Below are 8,838 nucleotides of genomic sequence, written 5' to 3' on the forward strand. Positions count from 1 at the left end.
ACACTCACTCTTTCAAATAGATGCAAGTAAAGCAGAGCAGAAAATAAATAAAGTCAAAGACTCAGCGGTCCTGTTGCTCTATTTTCACCTGTAAAGCAGGAGTAGGGCAGGCGGAGGTTTACCCTGGTGCAGGTGTGCCGTGGTCAGTTGAAGAATCCGCGAGTTTCTCTGTGAGTTTCCCATTACGTCATAGCGCACTCGGTGCTTGCTCGGAAGTTTAGGGATTTTTTCGCTGTAAAAAGAAGTTTTCTTCCCACGCACAACGGACGCTAATGTGTTTGTCACTTTTTATGGAATCAAACTCAAAGTAAGGTCAGTGCTTCCACACTTTAAACGCTGCACGCTCACATTCTCTCCCGCACTCGATATATTGTCCATTGTTGATCTGCACACAGCTGTTGTCACGAACGTCGCACTCGCTTACGTCGCTGTCATGAGACATTCTCGAAAAAAATCACGGTTTTAGTAACGCAGCGTTACTACGGGAATGTAACGGTAATCTCATTACCGTTTTTGCAATAGTAATCCCTTACTTTACTCGTTACTTGAAAAAAGTAATCGGATTACAGTAACGCGTTACTGCCCATCTCTGCTGAGGACCTCACTTGGACTGAATGGCCAACATGCGTGTGTGTCTGTCCCTCAGGACCTGATGGAGAGTGACAGCATCACACTGGACTGGATGTTCAGATACTCTCTCATTAATGACATTGTCAAGGTAAAAACTTGTCTCTTTGGCTTGGGGGGTGGGGTTACAGAAAACACATGTAAATGAAAAAGTATGAACGAGGTCTCTGACATCAATGTTGGACTCATGTTTCGATTCTAGAGAGCTTCAGACTTTTCACCTGAATGAGCTGTCTGTCTGTTTGCCTCCAGGGAATGGCATTTCTCCACAACAGCGTCATCATCTCCCATGGTAACCTTAAATCGTCCAACTGTGTGGTGGACAGCCGCTTTGTCCTGAAAATCACTGACTATGGCCTGCAGAGTCTTAGGACCAGAAACTGCCCCGAGGACACACATGCTTACTATGCACGTATGTATTGAAGCTGACGCTCATTAAAGACTGTCTATGAGGATGTTGTTTTCACTGATATCAGTTATTGATCACTTGGCAGGGAAGCTGTGGACAGCTCCAGAGCTGGTGAGGATAGATTGTCCTCCGAACTGTGGGACACAAAAGGGGGATGTGTACAGTTTTGGAGTGATCCTGCAGGAAGTGGCTCTGCTCAGAGGAGTTTTCTACCTCGACTCACACTCTCTCTCCCCTAAAGGTGAATGTGTGTTTCTCAGGGTTAAATTAATTCAGTTCAACCTTATTTATACAGCAGTCACCTCAAGGTGCTTTATATTGTAAGATAAAGACCCTACAATAATAGGTCAATAGATTAATGTGTGTCTGACCTGAGTCGCTGCTGTAGGACAAATAAACGAGACTTGACATTCACACCAATTGTCCGCATGCTGAGCTTCTAATATATAAGGGAGAAGGTGATAGACAAAGCTCCATTTTTAGATGCTTGGCAGCTTTCTTTTGTAGCGATGTCACAGCACCAAAAACCGTTTTACAGCATCTTCCACTTTAATTTGAGGCATGAATCGAGCAGCAACCTCATAATAGCATCAGCTTCAGGCACCACAGCCAGTTTCTTTACTCACATGGATATTTCTGCTCGAGTTCAACTACAATCCTAATGGAGTTATCATCTCTAAATTGGTGCCATCGGCAATGACCTCTCTCAAGTCCCAAACCAATTAGCAGTTTTTTCACTGTAAGAACAACTGAAGGACAGAAGAGTTGTGTTATTTCACTTCAACGTGTGGAAACAAAAATTAAAGTTTTTGTCTGGAGTCAGGTGGTCATAATCATTTTAACTGCTATATTCCCTCCTGTTGCTGCTAATGAAATACACTTCTGATCCCCCCCCCGTTTTTCAGCTTCACCTGAGCTCTGTTCTGACAGCTGAACTTCTAAAAACATCAGTTTCTTACTTGTGCTCACTTTTGGAGTGGCTGTAGAGCAGGTCATCTGCTAACTGGAACATTGGTGATTTGATCCCTAACTGCTTGATCTGCGTGACAACTTGCCCTTGAGCAAGATACAACCCCCCGAGTTGCTCTGTGATGTTTTTATCGGAGTGTGAATGTTTGAAAGCAGGTGGGAATAGGGTATATTGTATAAAGTGCTTTGCATACTCAAGTATAAGAACCAGTCTAATTAGCAGACAGACCATTTCTTTGTTTTGATACTTCAGCACTTCCAGGTGAACACTGCTTGTGCACTCAGGCCTACCTATCTCACAATGGTAAATTATCACTCCAAAATGTCCTGGATCCACATTAGGATTGACTCCAAAAGTTCATCCTGTTTCATGGAAATCCATCCAGGACTTTCTGAGCACCCTGAACCAGCCTCGTGAGGATGAAAGAGATCTGAGCCTGTGTTTGGAGCTTCTGTAGATTTGTTTATCAGCTGATTTCTTTCAGACTTACTTCAATGACATGAGGTTTGTGTATGGTGATGGATGGATGTCCCCCTCACATTTGACAGCCACAGCTGTCAAATGTAATAATTTTACATCTTCAAGTTCAAAGATAATCGACCATTGTGGGGGTAGAGTTCACGTAGCTACTCTGCACTCTGTTGGCACATGGTATTGAAGAAGATAACAGTGGAGGAATTATATCCTTAAACTTAGTTACAACCCTTTTAGAAAGACATCTGCTGTAATTAAATGTATTCCCAATAATACATCCAATAATGTATTAATGCTGTGTAATCCATTATTGTAAATGTATATGTTAAGAAATGATCAGACAAAGGAGGATTCACAGGATTGAGTCTTCTAGAATTAGAGCATCAGCGTTTTTAAGTGTTTGTGTTTCTACTTACCTCTTACTGCTGAACGTGTGTGCTTTTGCAACCAATGCCCCCCCCCCCCCCCCCTCCCTCCAACAGAGATTGTGCAGGCAGTGATTCATGGTGGCACCCCACCCCTCCGCCCCTCCCTCTGCTTCCACAGTCACAGTGAGGAGCTCGGTGTCCTGATGCAGCGCTGCTGGAGTGAAGAGCCAAGCGAGCGTCCCGACTTCAACACCATCAAGATCCTGCTCAGGAAGCAGCACAGGTGAGGGAGAGGCGACGGACCCACATTTATTCTGAGACAGGTTTTTATGATGCTCTGATTAATGCTGAAGCAGGAGACATGCAAAACATCTCAGAGTATGCTCTCAGCTGTACAAAGCTTTTATTCAGCTCTCTGTTTGGACACTAAACAGAGCTGGCAGAGAGCGTCCCCGGTAACTCTGTAAAATCAGCCAGTAAAGAAATATTGAAATATAAATATTCATGTTGTTCTTTCACTAAAATAGAGGCTGAGAAATGAGAGAAATATGTAGAAAAACGGTCACTCACAAAACAGAAAGCCAAACACCTGTCACCCTGTCTGTCTCTGTCCAATCATGTGTCTCTTCAGAGGATATGGCTCTAACATCCTGGACAATCTGCTCTCCCGGATGGAGCAGTATGCTAATAACCTGGAGGAGCTGGTGGAGGAGCGAACGCAGGCCTATCATGAGGAAAAGAGGAAGGCGGAGGCCCTGCTGTACCAGATACTCCCACAGTAACTATACTTCAGTACTACTGCCCTGAATACTACACTAAATACTGGATACTGCAGTACTATAACATCCTATTTATGTGTCAGTTCTGTAGCAGAGCAGTTAAAACGAGGAGAGACAGTTCAGGCTGAAGCGTTTGACTCTGTCACCATCTACTTCAGCGACATCGTTGGCTTCACCACTCTGTCTGCAGAGAGCACGCCACTGCAGGTTGTTAACCCGGAGGAAACTACAGGGAAACCATCCACATGAGGGTTCTCCAACTCAGGTCCTGGAGAGAGGTACTGTCCTGCAGCTTTTAGATGCATCCTTGTTCCAACACACCTAAATCAAATGAGTGGCTTGTGACCAGGCCTTTGCCAAAATTGATGGCATGCTGAAGAAGCTGCAGGACAGTAGCTCGTGAGGACTGGAGTTGGAGACGCCTGATCTATACATTCAGATCACAACGTGCAAACATAAGGCTGCCATCTGCTGGTTTGAGCTATTATTGCAGTACATTTCTGATTGTTTTGGTGTGAAATCTCACTCACCTTCTGTGTCTGCGTTTTCCTCCTGCAGGTTGTGACGTTATTAAACGACTTGTACACCTGTTTTGATGCCATTATAGACAACTTTGATGTATACAAGGTACAATTTGCTAAACTGAGCTAATCTAAGCTACATCCCACCTGTGAGTCAGATCAGTTTACCGTGTACATCTTCACCTTTCAGGTAGAAACAATCGGTGATGCCTACATGGTGGTCTCAGGACTACCTGCCAGGAACGGTAAACTTCACGGTCGAGAGGTCGCCCGCATGTCCCTCGCCCTGCTGGAAGCTGTCAAGAGCTTCCAGATCCGACACCGACCCAATCAGCAGCTACGGCTCCGCATTGGCATCCATAGCGGTACTACATACACTGCAGCCAGAAATACTACAATACACGGCATTACTATCACTACTATCATTACACTACAGTAAAAGAACAGTGCAGACTTAGTGTTGGTGTGTGTGTCACCAGGTCCGGTATGTGCTGGCGTGGTTGGGTTGAAGATGCCGAGGTACTGTCTGTTCGGAGACACGGTCAATACAGCGTCACGCATGGAGTCAACTGGGGAGGGTAGGGCCTGCTTCCTGCTAAGTAATCACATGTCTGTGTCCACCAGGACAGGTCTAACTTGATTGGTTCTTTAGTCTAATCAACTCTGATGGCGAAAGACAAAAACATCATTTAGTGTATGTTCTAGGAATAAAGTGAATCTAAAAGATGGATGTAGCCACATACTGGTTTGTTGCACCTGCTGCCTATTTTATTTTTATAAAGCCAGAGGTGACTTTCAGCCTCCCCTCTTACAGTTGTTATGAAGGGAGAAATTATTTACACAGGCCAAACCAGTTTGTGTGTCAGGCTGTAAACATGTTTATTTCTGCTAAAGTTTTAACATGGGTGTCTATGCTGACTGATTTGCTGTTGGAGCCTTTGGTGAACATTAGAGGAACTGCAGGTTTTGGGACCTTACATATTTGTCATGCTGTGGTTGTACTTGAGCACTTTATCCCCTGCTCGGCCAGGTGTGACGTAATGCGTTGTTGTGTCTTTGCAGCTCTGAAGATTCACGTGTCGGAGGCGACTCGTCAGGTTCTGCAGGAGTTCAGCTGTTTCCAGCTGCAGCTCAGAGGAGAGATTGAAGTGAAAGGGAAAGGACGCATGAGGACGTACTGGTTGGTGGGAGAGAACGCCACTAACTAAAAGATCAGGAGGACATCAAGAACCCGCCTCCTCATCTTCCCATCTAATTGGACAGAACATTGTTTAAGATGACAGATAAAAGACTAAGTGAACTTTCACCAAAGACTGTAGAGAAAAACAAAGATAGGCAAATGTTTTACTGTAAGATAAATTAATCACGAGGAAGAAAATGTGTAAATACAACAATAAACTGTGTTTGCTACCTGTGTGCCTTTATTGTCAATAAATCCATTGTCATATTTGCCACATCAGGTGATTTTTTTTTTGCATGTTTTAAGTTCATAGAATAGTCTTTTATTGTCATTGCACATGTACAATGAAATTATGGGTTCTCCACACCAACTGTGCCAGATTAAATATAAATAGTAGACAGCAGGAATAAATAACAAACAGGAGAAATATATATTATCGAGAGGGATATATACAAAACAAAACAAAGGCACACATTAGAGGATCGAGTGCTTGGACAGAGTGCAAAGGACTTGGTCTGAGAATAGAGTCCATGTGTGAGTGGCCTGAATGATGAGGGTTACTCAGGTTGCAAAATCCCTAAAAATGTGTGATTTATTTCAGTTTTTCAGGATTTAATTGTACCGTGTCAAAACTTTATGTTCACTGTGATTTCAGCACAAAAATATTTCTCAGTACTACAGCTTCTAGGTTTGCTGCCATTGCCAGTGGTTATGAATGGTCACTCGTGTGAAATATAACAAGCCATAAGGGTGAATTGTAACTTTAAGCTGCTGTTGTGAAAGATGGTGTTTTGCTCGATACTTGGTAGAAGGACTGGTTTTTAATATAGCCCTTTTCTACTCAAATTGAGCACTCAAAGTTCTTTATACTACATCTCACACACATACATGCAAGCACTTTTTTTTCTTTCTGTATTTACAGAATTCATGATTTTATCAATTACAGCATGTAGTCCACATCCTGAAGCAGCAAAGCAGTCCCAGACCATCACACCACCATATGTTAAAGTTACTATGATGCTAGTTTGATGTCAGATGTGACAGATTGTTGAATCATGAACTCTGACCTTAACAAGACAACTGAAGACTGCAGTTCTTTAGGTGTTGTTAGGGGTTCTTCTGTGACCTCTTGGATGAGTTGTCAATCCACTCTTGGAGTAAATTTGGTAAGCCAGGCACTCCTGTGAAGGTTTCCACTGTTCCAAGCTGGATAATGGCTCTCACCGTTTTTCACTCGAGTTATAAAGCCTTAGATATGGCTCTGTAAACCTTTCCAGATTCATAGATGTCAGTGACTTTGTTTCTCAGCTGTTTGTGGCATGTGCCTGATTGTGGCATGATGACTTGTTTTTTGAGATCTTTTAGCCTTTCACTTTGTCAGACAGTGAAATATTTTTTCCCTTTCTAAATGAAATCATCAGTTATTAACTTTATTTTGTATTTACTTAGGTTATCTTTGTCTAATATAATAATGTGTTTAATGATCTAAACATATAAGTGTGATAAATATGCAAGACAATAAATAAATGCAGGAGTTGGCAAACACATACGGATCCACCCACCACTGTGCATCACTAGAGGTAAAATGAGAAACCTACCAATTAAACAGAGATTTCTAAAAGAGAGCCTCAGGTTTCAATGTCTTCATTAGTTTCTCAACATGACTTTTAAAGGAAAGCAGCTACTCAGATTGTCAACGGAAAATTGTATTTAGTAGTCAGTATAATTTACAACTGTTTACAACTTGCATAGTTCCCATTTCTGTATAACTGTATATCTCAGATTTCTGTAAAGTTTTTTATCTCATATTCTGTATAGTTTTTCATATTTATATCCTGTTCATATCCTGTACATAGCTTGTACTCACTACAGCCTGTACATACTTATAGTTATAGAATATTCACAACATACTTCATACCGTGTACATTATAACATATCATAATAGACCCATTTCTGTAATATACTTACATATCTATATTATTGCTAATACATATTGTAATATATCTATATCACTAAAGCACTTCTGGATGGCTGCAAACTGCATTTCGTTGCCCTGTACCTGTGCATGTGCAGTGACAATAAAGTTGAATTCTATTCTATTCTATTCTATTCTATTCTATTCTAATCTTTTAATGATATAAGTTTGCATATGGTAGAATACTGCATGTAATCATTTGTGTTTAGAAGTATATAATTGGTGGCATATTGAAAGAATGTCTCATCCTAGGAGGTCTGTAACATTCCAGGGTGTTCTGGCGTTCACCCCCACATCCTAGGAGTATGGGAGAGGTCGTACCTTGTCTTATTGTTTTACAGTAGGATTAACGTAGCTATATCTGTCTTAGTCTAAGTGCCTTTTGGTTTGATGAACTGCTGGACTTCGAGGCCAGCAGGTTTCGGGAAGTCATTTATGGGGTCACACTCTGACACACACACACACACACACACACACACACACACACACACACACACACACACACACACACACACACACAAGCACCCACTGAAGTATAAATAAAGACCGGGGCAGTTTCTCAGCGCGAGTCTCAGTTCGGGAGGCAAGAAGTTCTGTGTGTTTCTCTTCTCTGATTCCCTACTGAAGAAGTGTTTTAGAGTATACCTCTTAACACAGATAGTTCTATCATTTTTCATGTCAGTAACATGTATTCAAGTCCACATCAATTAACATGAATTTGTCTATGAAAACAATACAGTCCACTTTAGACAATCCAGCAGTTTTTCTAAACCTAAAGTATTTTGAAATCGACCACTGTTGTAACAAATCAGTTTATACACTTTCTTCCTTCCTAGATGTTCTGGGATCAGCTGTAAGTGCTGTTATTACAAAATGGAAGCATTTAGGAACCACAGCAACTCAGCCATGAAGTGTCAGACCATGTAAAGTTACATAGTTGGTCACTGGGTGGTGAGGTTTAAGTGACCAAGTTTAAGTCACCAACACTCTGCCGACTCTGCAGTGCTCCAAATCTCCTCTGTTATTAACATCTGCTCAAAAACGGCACCAGGAGCTTCATGGCTAAGTAGACCCTGGAAGTGGAATGTGCAGGTGGTCCAGTTCTTTCTCCTAGAGTGTGCAGATTGATTTTTGTTTTTACTTTACTTTATATTGTCCTGTTTTGTCCATAATAAAACTAATAGATATGAGGAAATGGACGTCCGCACTGAGCCAGCAGTGCGGACGTCCGTTATGTTAGTTCCAAAATAGCCCACTGCAGAGTAGTCAAATGTGGTTAAAAATCTGGATTATTCTTCTTCCCACTGTTCTCTTTGCTGGTCTCCACAGTGAATCATCATCTCCATTTCCTCCTATACCACTATCCTCCTCAGTTGTACCAACAGACAACAATGCATGATAAATATGAACAAATTTTCTGTCTCTGACTTTTTGGACCAACAACAACTATTTCTATCTTTTCTCTGCCTGGTTCTAAAAGGTTTTGAGACATTTAGGAATTAATGTCATCCATGCAGCTCATTTGTTTGGCTGTC

General features: G+C 41.8%; 1 protein-coding gene across 1 annotated transcript in view; it reads left to right on the top strand.

The window, feature by feature from the left end:
- npr1a (natriuretic peptide receptor 1a) overlaps nt 1-5,602 on the top strand; it is a 33,950-nt gene extending 28,348 nt beyond the window's left edge. The window contains exons 13-22 of the mRNA XM_004564412.6: nt 647-718; nt 880-1,039; nt 1,122-1,277; nt 2,963-3,131; nt 3,480-3,626; nt 3,711-3,834; nt 4,186-4,254; nt 4,339-4,513; nt 4,628-4,726; nt 5,211-5,602. Coding sequence (XP_004564469.1) covers nt 647-718; nt 880-1,039; nt 1,122-1,277; nt 2,963-3,131; nt 3,480-3,626; nt 3,711-3,834; nt 4,186-4,254; nt 4,339-4,513; nt 4,628-4,726; nt 5,211-5,356 — 1,317 coding nt within the window. The 3' untranslated portion in view covers nt 5,357-5,602. The remainder of the gene's footprint in view (nt 1-646; nt 719-879; nt 1,040-1,121; nt 1,278-2,962; nt 3,132-3,479; nt 3,627-3,710; nt 3,835-4,185; nt 4,255-4,338; nt 4,514-4,627; nt 4,727-5,210) is intronic.
- Nucleotides 5,603-8,838: the final 3,236 nt, after the last annotated feature.

Source organism: Maylandia zebra, linkage group LG22 (genome assembly GCF_041146795.1).
Source record: "Maylandia zebra isolate NMK-2024a linkage group LG22, Mzebra_GT3a, whole genome shotgun sequence".
Classification (NCBI taxonomy): domain Eukaryota; kingdom Metazoa; phylum Chordata; class Actinopteri; order Cichliformes; family Cichlidae; genus Maylandia; species Maylandia zebra.